This window comes from Odontomachus brunneus, unplaced genomic scaffold (assembly GCF_010583005.1).
Source record: "Odontomachus brunneus isolate Ranch 3 - 2012 unplaced genomic scaffold, Obru_v1 Obru_scaffold_110, whole genome shotgun sequence".
Lineage (NCBI taxonomy): Eukaryota > Metazoa > Arthropoda > Insecta > Hymenoptera > Formicidae > Odontomachus > Odontomachus brunneus.
Window position 1 is genome coordinate 940,209 of NW_022639560.1, and position 18,955 is coordinate 959,163.

The 18,955-nt window shown below is 41.6% G+C and overlaps 2 protein-coding genes across 6 annotated transcripts in view; one reads left to right on the plus strand and one right to left on the minus strand.

Annotated features, from left to right (window-relative positions):
* Nucleotides 1-18,955, minus strand: part of LOC116849305 — a 49,108-nt gene that overhangs the window by 26,782 nt on the left and 3,371 nt on the right. For 3 of the 5 annotated variants that reach the window (XM_032826305.1, XM_032826306.1, XM_032826302.1), the window contains exons 2-4: nt 16,085-16,452; nt 14,842-15,129; nt 12,329-14,098 (exon numbers count right to left, since the gene is read on the minus strand). In XM_032826305.1, coding sequence (XP_032682196.1) covers nt 12,329-14,098; nt 14,842-15,129; nt 16,085-16,315 — 2,289 coding nt within the window. In that variant the 5' untranslated portion in view covers nt 16,316-16,452. Of the gene's footprint in view, nt 1-12,328; nt 14,099-14,841; nt 15,130-16,084; nt 17,321-18,955 lie in introns of those variants that run through there. The other 2 variants (XM_032826304.1, XM_032826303.1) reach the window with 2 other exon arrangements.
* On the plus strand, nt 6,607-11,249 carry LOC116849307 (carbohydrate sulfotransferase 8-like). The gene is made up of 5 exons (XM_032826314.1): nt 6,607-6,921; nt 7,966-8,114; nt 8,218-8,549; nt 8,645-8,844; nt 9,726-11,249. The coding sequence occupies exons 1-5, from the start codon at nt 6,772-6,774 to the stop codon at nt 9,954-9,956; spliced, it is 1,062 nt and encodes a 353-aa protein (XP_032682205.1). The 5' UTR covers nt 6,607-6,771; the 3' UTR covers nt 9,957-11,249.

The following is an 18,955-nucleotide window of genomic DNA, read 5'->3' on the forward strand; positions in this document are numbered from 1 at the left end:
ATTAGGCTAATATTATTATTATTATTTGGGAATACGATCAGGGAACGAGAAGGGGACAGTGTCGCTGGAAACTCACGAGTCGCGCGACTGCGTTATCGATCGCTGCAGCGAGAGACCGAACGCATTGCACCGGCGGCATCCGCATTCTCACCGTGTATTTCCACCGAACTCACCACCGCACGGGGTCGATTCTCGCGTCTCTGACTGTTCAACACTCCCGAAATGCACCCTGGACACTCGTGCTTCAAGGTCTCTTTATTTACGCGTCCTTAGTCCGCACATGCGACGGACATACGGCGAATAAACATAAAACTAAAAAAAATACAGTCGTAAAAAGAATTACGAGAAATTAGCCAAGACAATAATCAGCAAACACTGCGGTAACGCGCATGTTTTATATTTTGGACAGAATTTCTAAGCTATTTGCGAGATTTAGCAAGAAAGTCTCTCTGTGACGCTCATCCAGATTAAAAATTTGATTGTGGTAGACAAGAAAGATCAGCTACGAGAGAGAATAACAAATATATGATCCTCACAGCCATCTAAATTCGCTCGCAGATATTGCAGATAGAACGTTATTGCTGTAGATTCTACGTACCACAGACAATTTCCTGGCAAACGTACAAACAACAACGATAAATTTTAACTGTGACATTTCAAATTCTATCTGGACCAGCAAAATATTTCTGTGAGTGTACTTGCCACGGGCTTGAAATGGCCAGTCGAGGCGCATCCAGCGCTACTTGCGCTATGATGAATCGAAGAACGGCTTGAAAATTGCACTCGATCCGGTAGGTAAATGGCGGTACAATTGCCGGCTGATTTGCATATACACGGGAATGACGCCTACCTGGACCGACGTGGCACGCAACACGTGCCTAATTATTTTCTTGCGACTTACCGCGGCCGCACGTTTCCTCTCCCTTCCCTCTTCTCGCCACCCTAAGCTCCCACGCACACCCGGTCGCGTAACGATCCGCGCGAGGGAAATCTCGCGGCGTTTTTCAGCCGCGGGAAATATTCATATGCGACCGTGATATCACCGCAACGACGCCAATCAGTCGCCTGACACGGCAAGAACGTATAAAACTGACGTTATCCCAACCCTTAAAAATATGAGGTAACAATTTTGTGAAATGCGCTTCCCGCAGCATTATTCATCGCGTCTCCTATAGAGGGAATGAGAGGAGCGCGAGGCGCTCTGTGAGTTAATGTGAGGAAAATCCGATTAGTAAATATTACGCATAACATGCAAACTCTTTTCTGAGAAACATCGCAAGGCGGAGGGACGACAAAATACAAAGTGTCGATAATCGCAACTTTTTGCAAGGAAATATTTACTTGATTTACTTGATGAAGAGAATAAAAATTGGTTGAATTAATATGATAATAACATATAATCGTGTTTTGGTTGAAGGAAAAGAGAAGTTCTGACTCTTATGGACCAAATTTGCTACTTAAAGCTCCTTGTATCTTGCCAATCATGTTGGATTTGTGACATCAGAAGCGAGAAATAACATGCTGACGAAAGTTGCATGTTTCATTTCTGAATAAAGATAAATATGAACGAAAGAGTATTTGAGATTGCTTAAATACACTTGTAAAATTGACCGAAAAGTATTCCTTTTCTCTGATGATCAATAAATAGTCGTATAATAAATAGTAAAATTAAACATGTGAGAAAAATGATGAAGTTAGTCTGTTTTATCTGCATGTCTCATTTCACCATTTATTATATGACTGTTTATTAATCATCAGGGAAAAAGGATGCCTTTCGGACAATTTTACAAGTATGCTTAAATGATTTCAAGTGCTCTTTCGTCTATATTTATCTTTATATAAAAATAGCATGCAACTTTCCTCAATATGTTATATCGTTCCTCACTTTTGACGTCACAAATTCAACATGGCCGCGGCGAGGCCTTAAGAATCAGAAATTACGTTTCCTTCAACAAACACGATGTTCGTTCTGTTATTGTTACGTTAATTTGACCGATTTAATCAAGCAATCGATCTTCTCCCAGTTTGAGACCTTTTATCATCGATACAGTTTGTTATCTATTTCGTCATTTAAATCATGAATCAAGTTAACAAACGGTAAATAATGATTTCATCATGAGCTGAGTCGAATTCATGTTTGGGACAAAGAAGTCAGGGCAAAGAAGTCCTGGAAAAAGTTGCGCGACTGCACCGCAGGCGCGGCGGAAACTCCAGGTGGCATCGTAGATCAATTATGCAGTGTAAATACAACGTTAGGAGAAGTCGAACGCGAAATAGATGAGTGTATATATATTTATGCTAGAACCGGGATTGCGGCGAACGTCTGGTGAAAATCGATCGTGGCATATTTATTTTCACGGGCTTCTCGCAGACGCGTCGGTGGGGTCGCACGTGCAATCATAAAAAGGTCTAGGTGCGGTAACCTTGAAGTTACACTGAATGAACATACGGCGTACACCCCGGTGATGGTCGCCGTTGCGGGCCGTATGTACGTACGTACTAGTGCCTGGCATTTCTATACATCAGGTAGTACTCGAGTACCTAAAATTCACGGCTACTATTCGTGTACTCGCGTATCCAGGTGGAATATCCCACAGACTACTATATACTACTAGACTGCTAACTCCTTACGATCGGCCTGTAGAAAAGTGAGGCAAAATTTTAACGTAGTGTAAATAGGGGCAGCTATTTTTGTTAAGGCAAAATTTAGTATGTTGAATATATCGGATGTCTTAACAAAAATGGCCATCACTTTTTGTCTTAGCTGTAACTAGGGAGTTAGCAGTCTAGTAGTATATAGAAGTCTGTGGGATATCCAAAAGTCGTGTGTACTAATCAATGTATCAATTATCCAAAATAAAAAATCAATAGTATCATACGTTTCTCTCTGTATAAATGTGTTCTCGATGTAGAAAAATATTTCTACATTTTTAGATGAGGTCAATGAAAAGTGGACATTTCGCCAGATATATTTCATATTTTATTTTAACAAGTATTCATCTGAATTTATTTACCTAAAATTGTTTTGTTTGAAACTCGTCATTCACTTCAGCATTCTTTTAAGTATCTCATAAAGTGTCTATATTTCTCGTTAAACTTTCTTTAATATTTCTATGCATAGAGTGACTCGGAGAATGAATAAGAAGAAACAATAAAACAACAATAAAAATAGATAATTAGATACTCAGATAACTGGGTAACGGTGTTGGGTATCAATCGATTAAAATTTTCTTTGACTTAGTAATTGGCAAATCAATAATTCAAATTAATTAATCGTCATACATATGAAATCATAAGTAACTTTCTTGATCGATTAAATTATTCACGATTACATATAAGATGATTGATTAATTTCGATGATTGACTTGCCGATTATTTTAATCAAAGAAAAGCTTAATTGAAGATAAAATAATTCAGTTATGAGCATTACAAATAGTAAAGTTTTGCTGTAAAAATCAACTAAAATATCAACTGTTCCCATTATTAATGTAGTTTGCAATTAATACTAGACTAGACTAGACTAGACTGTCGGATAAACGAATATCCCCACACGGAAAATAAGAATCTGCTGCAGCAGCAAACTAATTTGCTATATATGGACAGTTAAACATAATTCGCTGTGTTAGCTACTTTTTCTTTTTGCAGGAATCTATTTCCTTGCTGTGATAACAAGAAAATCTGCTCGCACAGCAAGACGAGTGGTTAACGTAGCAAATTTGCTACAGACGGACAACTAAACATAATTTACTGCTTTAGCTACATTTTTGGTGCAGGAGCAGATTTTCTTGTTATCTTAGCAAAGAAATTAGTTCCTGCAGCAAAGAAAAAGTGGCTAACACAACAAATTATGTTTAGTTGTCCATATCTTTTTTTCCGTGCAGGTATTTGAAAAATATCTAGGTAGGCGAGTAATGGCTCTCGCAGACCAGTGCGATGCGCGACGCGACACACGATATGCGACGAACGATATCCAATGAGCGTATTGGTATTCCGGAAAAGCTGTACGCTCATTGGATATCGCGCATCGCATATAGCGTGTCGCGTCGCAAATCGCACTGGTCTGCGAGAGCCATACGAGAAAGAGTCGGGTGGTCAAGAAGTAGCCGAGATTGCGGGATTAATATCCGGAATTGACAGCACTAATACACGTACGTTACATAGCACGAGTGTCGTAACCAAGCGCGATACTACACGGAAAAAAAAAGATTTGCTAATATATGGGCTGTTATGTCCTGTAGGAAAACGCAACGTAAAGAAAGCCTCACCTGTACTTATAGGTCGAAGAGCTAGTCAACGACCAGAAGGGTCACTTTACTAGCCCGATGATGTACGGCGAGCGGTCCAGTTTTGAGTCAGAGAACTGAATCTCTTTACTTGGGACTGGACCTTGAGCGATAATAGGAGAAGACGGATAAACAAAAGAAATTATTGTTTCTTTATAAAAGAAATAACATACGATTTATTTATAATTACAATGTATGTGTGTGTGTGTGTGTGTATGTGAGGATGAGCGTTAATGTTCAGGATTATTTGAAAGTGAAGGAGGTGGAGAATAACTTATAGGAAAAGATGGAGATGGTGGACGAGAATGCGAATCTAGCGGAAATGGCTGTAGGTGGAGAAGGAAGGGGGGTAGATCTTCTAGATCTAAATATTGTGTTAGTAATCTATGGGTTATCCGTTGAAATACTTCGCGCGAAAGAGAGTCTGAGACGGAAGACAGTAGTTCCAGAGTTTCTAGAGTCTCGCGCAGATCACTCCGTTGCTGGCAAGATCGACGTCCCACTACAACGGGGGGAAGGGACAAACCGATTTTAGAAATTCTGACCGATAATTAATGTCCACCGGAATTATTGCGGTTGAGTTTTTGATACAGCGTAAAAATGGCTGTCTGGACTTAAGTGAAATTGAGACGCGGAAGGATGGATAATAAAACAATAGCTTACTGTAAGTGTGTACGAGGAGAGAAATGGATGGTTCTGGATCTCCTGAGATAGTTGCTTCCTTCGATTCTGATTCTTGAGATGATACTCGTCGAGGTAGTAATGATAATAATCACAGAAGTGATACTCGTAGTGATAGCTTTAGAAGTCGTAATGATAATGATCACAGAAGTGATTCCCGTGGTGATAGTTATAGACGTCGTAATGACAATAATCACAGAAGTCATACGGATCGGACTTTTTATAGTTTCGAAAAATGGGAAATTTCGAGGATGGCGGTTACCGGATTCGTTGTAGATATCCTGCTTAGTAACAAGGATGAGGCTCAGATTGGTGGGAAAAAGTAGAAATTCGGGAAATGTTCGATCAGGCGATATGTGGACATGCGTAATTGTAGGTAATATGATTCATGATTCTTTTGTAAGGCTCGAGATCTACATGTTCCTTCTGTGTACTTAGCTTTTGTAACCTGATCGGATAAGTAATCGGTCTTTACGCAATGTAAAGGTACGTAAGGCCCTACGGGACGTAATAGACAACTAAAAATATTAACTGCAGGAGCAAATTTTCTTGCTTTCATAGCAAAATTATTTAGTTGTGATAGCTAAATAACTTTGCTATAAAGGCAAGAAAATTTGCTCCTGCAGTTAATAATTTTAGTTGTCCATATATTAGCAAATCTTTTTTTTCTGTGTATGAACCATGTTTTTATTATCGATCAATTTACGCCAGCTCGTCGAAAATTAACTTGTTCACCGAACGATAATTCTTGTCAGAATTCACTCAAATCAAGGAGCCACCGTTCGTTTGCTACGCTCGAGACCTTATCGAGCGACGTAGCGAACGGTTTGAACAGCTGAGCTAACGGAATTAACATGCGGAGAGGATCATGGCTTTCTCAGCCATGACGTTCCTCACTCGGACTCCAGGAGTGGACTCAGTCATCGGCCACGTTGCATCGATTCACTCGCCACGTTCCCAATTGTCTCGTTAACACTTCGTTTAAAATAATATCCCAACTGTCGTCATTCTTCGCGGGATTATTAAATGAAATTCTGTCGAGTGGAAAAATCACACCTTCACACGGAGAAAAAGTCTTGGCTATCCAAATTTCTAGTGAAACATGAACGAATCAAAAAAATTCCGACTGAAATTATCAAAATTTATTCTGTTATTAAGTTAACAAAATCTCTGGTTAACCTGGACAAAATTCTGACAGCTTTAATCAGAATTGCTCTGATCCGTTTATTTCTCTTTACCAGAAATTTAGTTAATCCAACCTAACTTCAAGTTCAGTTCAGGAGACAACGTGAAATGTTGCGTGAATAGGAAAGAGCGTTGCTGAAACCGTAACAGTCTCTTAAATCGTATCTTATCTCTTCCAATGTTTGTAGCACACACAAAATAAGATATAACTGTAAACTTTAGCTGTCGTTCATGTTCAAGAATAATAAAGATATTGATGAGGTGCGATTCAGAAAACCTGATTTCGGCAGCTCGCTTCGCAGACAATAAATTGAATCTAAACCAGTGAGATTATCCGAAATTGTGAAAATCGACGATGCGCCGCCAAAATGCGTGGTGGTATCGATTCTACGATTCGATTGCTCGGGGCAGACGATACTCTAGATCCATCACTGTCACGAGAGAGCGCGGAACCGGTCAGTCGGTGGCTCGATAGCAAAGTGGAAGAGTGTCCCGTGAGGTCTCAGAAAATTCCACCGTGGATCCCGTTATAGATCACGAACAAAAGAACGTATACTCGCGGAGACGAGTAGTGCCGATACATCTGCGAATCCAAGAAAACAGCTCGCCGTGCTTCTCGACTATGTCGCGGTCGCGAAAACGTGCGATCCTCCGAATACTACAGATCGTAATTTGTCTGGGAGTCGCACTCTTGACTTTGAAATTTTCTCTCTTTATCATCGGAGATGAGAGCGAACCTCTTCCTACCGGCGAAGATTTGCGTAGGCTGATGGTGAGCTGACGATAAAGCAAGCAAGAGAGGTTTTGATGACGATGCGTTTTCTGAAGTATAATATAATCAGTGGATTCTTCGTTGTTAATACTGTACAAATATATTCTCTCACAGAGAGAATATTATAGTTCTCTTCCTGTTTTCTCACTTAAATTCTTTTCAATTTTATTATGTTTCTAGTAGCGCAGAAGCAGACTACCACAATAAGGCCTATCTCGCTAAAGAATATAGTAAATTTCGTTAGAAACATAGCAAATCTTTTAATAACATATCTTCAGTTTCTTTCAGTTTCTAAAACATAAGCAACACATATGTCCTTTATTGGCATGTAAGGAGAAATAATAAAATACATACATCTAAATAGCGCATACGGAATGAAAATAAAGTGATTTGATTGTAAGAATAGCACTGCAATCGGCAAAATTTCACTGAAACTTTCAGTTAGTAGTAGTATCAACCGTTTCCATTATTGATGCACTTTGCGAATGCAGACAATGTCATAGCACGCAAGGTGCATAGAAGCCATTAATTTCGTCGTCGCAAATGCAGAAAGTTGAATTTGATAGAATGTATAAGGAATTACAGTGTGCTATAGATTTTGCAGTGAAATCTTATTTCTACTAGTCAAAATCAGTGAGATATAAATATTTATAAATATAAATATTTCTACTGAAAATCGATAAGACCGGATCAAGTCACCTAAGAGTCACGTTGATTATACTTTATGTTCATGTATTTATTGTGAAAGCAACAATGGCAAGGGGATTACAAAATGTTCTCTATAGAAAAAGTACCTATATTCTAAAATGAATACTTTGCGATTCCTTTTTCACTGTCACTTTCACAATAAATCAAACGTATGGCCAACACAACCTTTGGGTCGACTTGATTCTGTCTCCCTTACTTACTGATTCACTAATCGATAAAATACTAAACGAAAATTGGTGGATCTTACCGATTCAATCAAAAACATTTTTACCGATTTACATTCAGAGAGAGGGAGAGAGAGAACGATGGCAGTGATTTCGTGACGTTTCGTTACAGATCGAAGCCGAGGCGGACAACACCCGGCGATCGTTGAATGTGGACAGAGTATGCAAAAAGTATAACCTGGGATTCTACCGAAAGCTTGCGGAAGACTCGCTGTTCAAACACCCGCCCGCGGTTCAGTACATGATCTTCTACATGGACAGGTTCGTAGAGAAAAGATCGTACTTGACTTTTAAACGCTTAGCCGATACGAGAGAAGGCCGGTCGAGGTCTCTTATAGATAAGACTGACGATTCCCCTGCGCAGAGTACACAACGTATCATACTGCCCGGTGTACAAAGCCGGCTCCACGACCTGGCTCTATAATCTCTGTTTATTAATGAATGTCCCCGAGGAGACGCTAAATAACGGGAAAGAGCAGCTGTCGATCATCGCCCGGAAAAAGATACCGGAACTCGATTACCCCGAGGCCGCCCGGATTCTGAACATCAGCTGGAGGCTGCTGGTCGTGCGGCATCCGTTCGAGAGGCTGCTGAGCGCCTACCGCGACAAGCTGGAGAACTCCGTGGCCGGGCGGGAGCACGGGACGCTTCACTTTTATCGGAAGTATGGCGCCAAGATCGTGCAGAAGTATCGCGGTGAGTGTCGATGGTCTATCCGATTAATGTTCGCTCGCTCTCGCTCACGCGACGTACGATGGCAATTGACAGAAAACGACCGGTACTTCTTTCAGGGAAAGATTTCGTCGAGCCACGAGCGGACCAGGTGATCCGGCGTGAAGGCGCACCGCCGCCGGCTGGCGTGGAGCCGACCTTCCGGGAGTTCGTGGACTATGTGATTAACACCGACCTCGCCAGTTACGCCGACGATCATTGGATACCGTATTATCTTTTCTGCACACCGTGCCTCGTCAGATACCACATTATCGCGAAGGTCAATATCAAGTCGTGGCTGCGATCGTTCGCGGCTGCCGAGCTGCGCGCGCGATTCTCCCCCGAACTCTACTTCCTCGACTTTCCGAACTTCGCTTCCTGTCGGAAAAAGTTAGTCGGTCTCCGAGCTTTATTATCCGCGAAAGAAAGGAAAAATCACGGCACGCTCCTGCTTTCACCGATCCGCGACGTTAATGCATATCACTCTGCTCAATTTAAGTTGTTAAAGTACTGCGTATATGCCTTGTTTTGCAAAAAATGTAAAGAAATTTAAAAAATTGAATAATTTCCCCGAAAAGTCATATTTTCAAGATCCAGATACCCCGAGATTATTTTCCAAAGTGCAACCTTCGCGAAGGATTGAAAGCATAAGAAATAATAATACCAAAATCAGCACAACGAGATAAACACAGCTTTCTCAAAACAACAATAATCATGATAATAATAATATTGATACGCTGTCCTGTTTTGTCGAGTTTTGTGTTGTCCGAAAGGATCAATATTTCGAAAAACTATATTAGATTGGCGCGCAAAAGATTTGTATTTTTTTTTTATTAAGACAAATTTAGGTATTATGAAAGGAAAGAAATCCTTTCTAGATTAAAAAAATACTAAGTCCATGTTTTGTTCCTCTTTTATTCATAAAAGTTATTAATTTGAAATTGGATATAATTTTCTGTGTTTACTTAACAATCGCGACAAACCTTTTGCACCAATCTAATATTTCAAGAAATTATTGTATTTTTCGGACTATGACTTTTCGGGAAATTGTTCCATTTCTTGAGATGTCGTTTTCCCTTTTGTTTCGGAACAATATCCGTGGTTAAGATGGATCGGTGGTTTCGCGACTATATCGCCTTTAATGGAATTAATTTCGCGCAGGTGGAGACGCTGTGGCGAGATCAGGTGTACGCGATCAACAAGTTAGGCCTGCAGAACAAGATCAGACCTAGATGGAGGCATAGCAATAATTACGCAAACGCGTCCAAGGTGTACTTTAGTCAGCTGAGCAAGACGATGGTGCGGAGGTTGTACGAGAAGCTGAGGCTGGACTTCGAGCTATTCGATTATTCGCCCGATGTCTACTATGAGTACGCCACATCCGACGATTAGAAGATGTCTATCCAGCCTTTCAATGATAATTAACGACGACGACGACATTGCACAGTTTGCGGCCGCTCTTTCTCCGTTCATGTTGCGGTAATTTGTCCCGCGTAATTTTCCAAAACGCAAGGAGAGGTGACGCACCTCGAGTGAAGATATGAGAAACACTGCGCAAAAGTGGCTATACCTGGTGTTCGAGATATAAGCAACGAAACAGAGAGAAAGAAAAATGAAAGAACAAGGAGGGAAAAAAATATATTAAAGCCCGTACACGCGCGTACACGTAATCCTGATAATTGATGGAGCTTAAATCGCGTTACGTCACGCGACGAACTTTTGTCGGCGAAAATCGATCGACCTACTTCTCACCGTGATGTATCGGACCGGCTTGTCCTAAAGTCAAGGGTCTCCAAACGTAAAGCGTTAATCGTCGCATCGAGTGGCCCGAAGCGGGGCATTAGCCCGGCGGTCGCCAGAAATAGGTCCGAATTGTATTCGCACGGATCTCTATGGGCGACGTTTGACACAGAAATACCCGGCGTCGTACCTGTACGGCATGTACGAATACCTGCTTCTCGATTTTCTCTAACTGTGATACATCGAATTAGCTTCAGCTGAATAAACAGCTGACGTTGGTGCAAACGTGCCGTGCTTAGAATTGAACGGCTGATTTTTATGAGATCATTGATCGTAGAATCACGCGCGATAATAGCGCAAATAGCTCCACGACGTGGATTTGAAGAGGATTAATCCAGTAGAGAACATACGGAAGTGTCGCTCACGGATTTTGGTGTATTCTTTAGCAATATATTCTTGAGCAAAGCTGAAAAACTATATGGGTGTGTTTTTCTTTTTTTAATATGTGCTTGCTCGTGCGTGTGTGTGTTTAAGGATTCCATCTCTCGAAGATAACAAAATTAATCGTGAGTGAATATCTTCGAAACCATGGTGTGTATGGGAAGATGTTTTATACCAAAATTTTAACTCTTTCCTAAGTTCTGTCGTGAGATCTGAGTGAATTCTAGAAAATGGCGTACTTTGTTTTTTAATATGTACTTCGTCGTGCGTTTAACTATTGAAGCAATCCCTCAAAGGTGATAAAATGATTCGTAAGCGAATAATAATCTTCGAAATAATGAGGTGTATGGAGAAATGTTTTAGACCAAATTTTTAACTTCTTCCTAAGTTTTCTTGCAAGATACGAAAAATAGCGAAAGGGTCAAAGGTGAATTTTATTTGTCACGATTTATGGTGCTCAAATAAAATTCCAGAACGACAGTCCAGGGATTTCGAGAGTATAATTTGCATGATAACAATGCAAATCGATTTATACCGCTGATTTGCCGGAAAGTCGGACGTTATCGCGTTTCTCAGTTATGAATCTTCCACGGAAATTACACTTGTACACGTGTAGGACGCATTACCTACACTGTACAAAACAAGAAAATCAATCAAAATAACCCAAATCGAGTTAAACGAACTCAATTTCAGGGTTGTATGTAAAAAATCAATTGTTCTGATTCCTTCAGCAAAGGTTTGGTATTCTTTGAATCTCTAATAATTGTTCAGGTAAAGTGAGCTCAAAATTCAGTTCAATGAGGCGATCATAAAGCCGTCTTAACACATCATTGATCGTATCGATCGTCTACTTAACTTTCCACAGAAGATAGAGTTACACTCGTATAAAGTTTGATTAACTTTTTACTAGTTAAAAGAACATTTATATCAGACTAGTTTAAACTACTCGGTGTCGTCCGGGTTATCACAAAGTGTCAAAGGGATGAAATCAGGCGAAGAGGGTGGGATGTCCAGCTATCATGGTGATATATATTTTCAGAATAGAGTCTTAAAGAGTCTTAAACTATTCAAAATTTGGTCTAAATCAGTCAAAGGGTTTAGAAGTTTCTAGGGAACATACAGACGGATAGACGGACATTCTATTTTATACATATGGATATATAACTGCGTTCCAGTTTCATAAAACTTTCATTGTCAACTAAATCTTGTAATTGAAATTCTTCGTTAGATTGTCAATCTGACTCAACTTTTCTCCGGCTCGATTTAATTTCAGTTTCTGTGACAGAATTTACTCAATCCTGAGATTTGGTTCGTTTTACTCGGTTTGGTTTTCAATGTATTTGTTAACGATCCGAATGCTCCTTCACTAGAAACAACATTCACATACGGAAAACAAATTCGTTTGAACTAACCAATCTGGTTAATCAGAAACCTTGTTTAGTTAACCAGAATCTTATTAACTCCAGCACAGAATTCTTCAGCCGGAATTCTGGTTCCTTCATACCTCAGCAGATATTTAATTAATCCAATATAGATATATTGATATCCAATCAAATCCCTTTTTCGCGCACGAGTGCTCTTACCTTATTATGCAAGTCGTCCAAAACCTCCTGACTGACCAGACCCAGTTCCTCCCAGTTGGGCTCCTGCGGCTTGCCCTCGCCCTCGCTGCTGCTGCAAGTGACGCTTCCGTTCGACTCTGACGCGTTCTTTCTGTCGCGTTGACCGCGTCCTTTCTGTTCGCCGTCGCTATCCACCTCCGTGATCAGCCCGGCGACCTGCTCGATCTCGTCGACGAAGTCACCGCCGACCAGCCGGTTGATTCGCGCGTTGCACTCGTATACCGGCGAGCCGAACGCTAAGTCGCTCACATTGACGTTGCTCTTGACCTCACCGAAAAAGAAGTCGCTCCCCGAAACGACGTTTCGCTCATTCAAGCGTCCTCCTTCCATTTCGAAAGCCTCGTCACCCACCTGGGTATCTTCTCTGTTCATTATGTGCGACCTGCGGGATGGGCTCGGTGCCTCCGTCAGCACGTGATCTTTCGACTGTCTCGAGGTAACTTCGACCACGTCGTTCTCGTTGGAGCCGACCGCGTCCACGCGATTGTCACCTCTTTTAGGAATGACTCGCTCCTCCGTTGCAGACGTGTTCAAAGCTTCTTCCGCGGTTGCGACTTGAAGCACAGTAGGTGCGTCGTCGTCGTCCTTGGGCTTCTTCTTCTCGCCTTGACTCGGCGACGACGGCGCCGCTTGTTCCTTGTTCGACGTCTCGTCGCTCTGCTGAGAGCTACCGGTCGCACGAGAGCCCTCGTCTTCTAGGACCGTGTTCTCACCGTTTCTCCGCTCCTTCGCACTCTTCATCTCCTCCGTCGCAGGGTCGACAACGATGACGGGCCCCCCGCTGGTCGTCCGCGCGAGAATGCTCTTTTTCGGGCTCAGCTGCGCGTTGTGCGTGTACGCCTCTCTCTTGGGACTGCTAGAGGCTGACCTGGAAGCCCGCTTCGACCCTCGCTTCTCCGCGTGAGGGCTGCACGGTTGCGACCAAGGCCGCCGTCGAGCCCTCTCCGGCATCTTCGTGGCTGGCGACACAGGAAGCGGTATCCGGGTCTTCGGCGCCGCGATCTCGATCGATTCCGTCTCGTCGCTGTCGGGTGTCCTCAGCTTGACGATCTCGCCGCCGAAATGCACCCGTCTGGGTGTCTTCCGTTTGTCTTCCGAGAACGGGTCCGCGAGAACATCCACGGTGTCGCTCTCTTCGACGTCCTCTTGTTCGCCGTCTTCTTCGCTATCTTCTTCCTCGTCGTCTTTCTCTTCCAAAATCGTCATCGTGATAGCCGTCTCCTCATTGAATTTGATCTCGGTCTCCAGGACGACCCTTCCCGGCGGCCCGGTACCATTCGGCGTCTCGTCCTCCTCCTCGGCTATGCCGGAGGTGTCGCTGTCGCTGTCCCAGTGAGATTTGTCCAAGACGCGCTCCTTGTCGGCCTTTATAATGTCCGTCGCGTGCTTGCGCCCTTGTTTCCTCTTGCCCGGTCTGATATTGTAGATCTTGGAGAGGATCTCGATGTTCTTCTTCATGTTATCGTCGTAATCCGCCAGGTAGCCCTCGAACTCCTCCTCGCCGACCGCGTCGCGGATCTTCATGAGAGATTTGAGAACGGCTTCCTGATGCGGCACTTGGACTAACCGGGAGGCGAAGGCGACCGTGGCGTCCTTGAGGACCTGGCTTGTCGGCGCTGGACTGTCCGAGGATGGAAAGAGCAACAGAGGCGCGCTCAGGATCACACCCGTCGTTACGTTCGTTTGGAACGGATTGTGGGCGTCCGGACGGTTCAAGCCGTCGTGCAGGATCTAAGGGAAACGGGAAAAACGATTCTGGTGATGGCGCGTCGTTAATCACACGGAGATCACATCTCCGCGACGGAAATCTGGAAAACACCGGATTCGATTCCAGATATGTCGCGTTGAAACTTTATTAACACGTTGAGATTGTCGCATTCATCTTCATTAATTGTGCAGTAACTTAACTAGTGCTTAAATTGCCAAAGAAAAATTCAATCGAGTGAAAATTTCTTTCGAGTGAAATCTCACTAGAAAAATATTATTCACTCCACCTAGAAAAAAGATCATAGTAAAAATAGCGTTTAAATTATATTAATTTTTACTACAATATTCCCTTCATCTACATAAGTAGATTCTTTATTCTGAATCGTCGAATAAATATTTCCATTCCAACTTGAAGAATGAATCTGATGTATTATACCGTCACATGAACATCGTGTGATTTACTCGTAAGAAGTCGGAATTAGCTCTAAGCTAGAGTGAAACACTTAGGGTCGGTTTATCCAACCTCTTGCTAAGCTAACTAACAGTTAAATCTTATGTCTGTTTCTATCTAATTTAAAGGAGAAACAAAGACAGACGTATGAGTTAACTGTTAGTTAGCTTAGCAAGAGGTTGGAAAAACCGGCCCTTACTCTTGCGGCTTTAAGCGGCAGTGTTTCTATTATCGTTTTGAATGAGAGTTTGCTCCAAAAAATTTTAAGAATATTCCTTATTTTCTTTTTCAATGAATATCCGTTGCGGATATTTACATTTTTCACCATGCTGTCCCTATTGGGGCTGTGGACGAGGTACACCCTCAGTGTGTCCAAGGCACCCTTACGAACTGCCGGCGCTGGGTGTCCCAAATTATTGATCAGCTCCGGCACCACTGGTTGCATGACCTTGTCGACGACATCGGCGTTCAGAGTCGGTAGCACGTCCATCAGCACCCGTAGGGCATGCTGACGTACCTCCCATTCTGGATCCCGAAGTCTTTCAGAGATCTCGACGAAGGTGGCCTGCGTGTCGACCTCGGATGGAAACCTACGCGTGCGCACCTGGACCAGACGGATGTCAGGCGTATCTCAGAATTCGCCTTTATACTTGAACTTCAGAGTTTCACGACGGAATTGTTCAAAGAGATAGTTTGACCTCTATAACACGTTGAGTGTTGCATTACCCATATCCAGGTGATGCATGAGTTTCCATAAGGACTCCATTATTCATAGTTTATTTGAATGATTTTAATAAGTATTTATAAAAATATCGCGAAGAATCAACAAAATATAGCTAACAGAACACTGAGAAAGAATTTGAGTCTGATGGGACTCATTTATAAATTTAGTGTGGCGGTAAATATAATAAAATAAAACATCGAAACACTATATACAGAGTGATTCGTCACTGTTGTGCCAAACGTCAATAGAATATAGAAGACAACACCTCGGAGAACAATTTTTGTTATATAAGCAAAGATCCAGAAACGCGTATTTATGAAGTTATCATTATGTTATCATTCAGTTTCCGTGAATTAGACAACCCGCACTATGGCAACTGTGAATGAACTGTATAGTACTCAATAGTGGTATAACAGATTCTTCTATTTGGCACAACAGTGGTAAATCACCTTGTATATATTGGAGAACAGCTAGAAAGTATCTATAGACAAATCTTGGGTTAAACGAGACCGATGCTAGCCCGTTCATTTAGATCGAATAGGATTGTTAAGAAACTCAGAAAAAATTAAGAGCGATATTTCAGAGATCAAACGATTCCCGACAGAATTCGCACAAAAATTTGTGTAAAATAAAGGAAAGCGAAACTACCCAGTCAACATAATGTCTAAAATTGGGACATAAGACGTCCTAAAAATAATCTTTAAGACGCCTTAAAGACATTTATACGTAAATCGTTTGAAAGACATCTTAAAGATGATCTTTAAGACGCCTTATGTCCTGATTTTAGACATTATGTTGTCTGGGTAAATGAAACAAAATCAACGTCGCACTGTACCACATGTTCCCAGAGCGGAGTCAATTGTATCGTTTGCCCGGACGGTGGCGCGGACGTCATTTTCCGTCGCGGCTGATGACGGCGACGATCTCGCCGGGTCAACGAACTGTCCTCCGATACCGGTCGCTCGAAGGTCGACGGTTGGACGGGAAGAGGCACGGGATCTTCCTGGGGCTGCAGGGGCCCCGCATCTGTCGATCCTGTCATAGATGACGACAAGCAGCGGGACATGTCCCCCTACGTCTCGTCCTTCGGGAACCACTGATTGTCCTTCATGATACACCGCAATCGCGGTCTCAGCTCCTGATCGCTCATTGATGACGATTGCTCGGCTGACGGGTGGATGCGCGAACCGACGTGGATTCGAACTAACAACCGCATAAAGAAAAACAGTGTATCAAGCCCGAGACTCTCGCGTCGATCAAGATCTATATGCCGAAGGAAAGAATTACAGAAATAGCACGAAGAAAAAAGATTGGTTGGATTAATGACAATGAGGAAGAACTAAACGCGTTTTGCAGCAATGAACAGAATTGCTGATTCTTATGAGCCAAGTTCGGTTAGAGCCAAGACGCCACATAAATGACAATAATAACAGTACGATAGGGGAAGGCGAAGACAGATCGATTCTTCCTACAACTAGTTAACTAACTAGGATTGTAAAGACTGAATATGCTAACATAGGAATATGCCAATTGTAACGATCGGCAGGTAACGCCAAAGCAAATCATTTACATAATACTTGGATATTTTTACCTATAAAGTAAAAGTATCAACGTCTGGACATTAATAACACTGGTACCTAACTCTGCACATTCTTATTATTCCGGTTTTCGAATACGAATATTTAAACTTTCAAAACGTAGAATATATATATTTCCTATATGGTAAATATTTGTTTAAATATTATATGTTTAAATATTGTTATACTATATGTTTAAATATTTGTACTTAAAGATCGAAACAATAAGAATGTTCAGAGTTAGGTACAGTATTATTAGAGTGTACAGACGTTTACCTTATCCCGCACGGGAGACGAAATGTGCAATTTCGGGACGTGGAGCGAATTTATGACGACGACAATAACGACGACCATGAGACAGCCGGTGATTCGAGCGCACGAAACGAAACGTGCAATCCGCCCCGAGTATAACCGATTAATTCCTCGAATGCGAATGCAAATCGAATTGAACGTGTCGCTAGAGTTACGCTTCCCTCTAACACACACACACATACACATAAGTGCATACACGTATTCGCTACTGCGGGCATATCGGATCGCCATGTGACGTCAAGAGCGAGAAACCACGCGGCGGAAGTATGACTCGCGAGTTATAACTTGCGTCTAATCGCGCCCTGCTTGAATATTACATTCTGGTGTAAGTATATTCGAACGAGGGAAGTTGCGCTTCCACGTTGTGTCCACGTCACATTCTGTGGCTTCCTACTCGTGAGCGACGGGGTCTACGACTTCTTCCCGGAGATATGTACGTCGCAATCGACGGTGGATGATTGACGTATGTTTTGCTTCCGGCATGTCAGCGACGGGCTACAATGCGATCGACGTGACAGAGACAGCCGGTCGTTGCAATCGCCGAGACCGACAGGGCCTGTCGCGTACGAATTACCGGACGAACGGCCACGTTCCAAACGCGCTGCATGTTTCATGAAACGGGTGTCTTCTTGCGAGGTAAAGAAAATCGGTCAAAGGCATCGCCGAGGGCGCCCTGTCGTCCACGATCTCGCGTGTGAGCCAAGTTACATGGAGAAAGTGCAGGAAAAAAAGCGTTTGGTTAGATTAACTAAATGTCTGATGAAATACGAATCAGAATTCCGCTTGAAGTTACCGGAATTGTGTGTTCAAGTTAACAGAAATCTGGTTAACCGAACAAGATTTCTTAACTAGCACTTACATCTGTTCCAATTGAACGGCTGTAAGTTCCGTTTAACCAGAAATCTTGTTTGATAATTTAAACTGCAGAATTCTGGTAACCTTACCAGATACTTGGTTAATCCAACTAAATTTTATTTATCGTGTAATAAAAATTACAACGAAATTTTTATTAATTTTAATTTTAAACCGTACAGAATCATGGCCGAAATTACTATGTATTTACTTAAAAATGTTGTACATATTTGACTTTTTACTGCAAAATTATTGTATATACTTGAATCTCTTTTATACCAGATAAGATCATCAAATTTACTATTTTTACAGCAATTTGTACTATAATTTCAATACAATTCATCTTTAAAAAACGCTGTAAAGAAAGAAATATAATTTTAACAATTTTTATTATAATATTTTCTCATGATTTCAAATCAAAGTTGAAAAAGATACGTTTTAAAAGTAATGGATCCTTGAAAAAAATAATTCATTACAATTATTCACTTTGAAAAAAATTTGTTACTGTTGAACCAAAAACTAATGAACAGTTACAACTTCTGTTACTTTTATCATCAACTTCTGAAAATTGTATTTTTACAATTTAACGACTGTGTCGCCTTCCCATATATAAAGTAACTCTCCACATGTATAAAATAACAATAAAATTAACGTTTGCATTTATTAACGTTATCTAAGAAATGCAAATGCGTTACCGTCACTATAGTTTATGAAACAGACATTGCTAATGAACCGGCTTTATCAAGTCATTATTGAGCACAAGTAAACAGTCATAACGGTAATGGCGTTGTGTGTATAACAGTAAAATTAAAATAATTACTTTTTTTAAGCAACTTGTTACCGTTACCGATACTAATAAAAGAAATAACGATGTCACTAACAAGTAAACCTACTCAAAAGTTACACTCTGATTTCTTTCTAATTTGGCACAAATGTAAAAGTACAACAAATATTTAAGTTATATT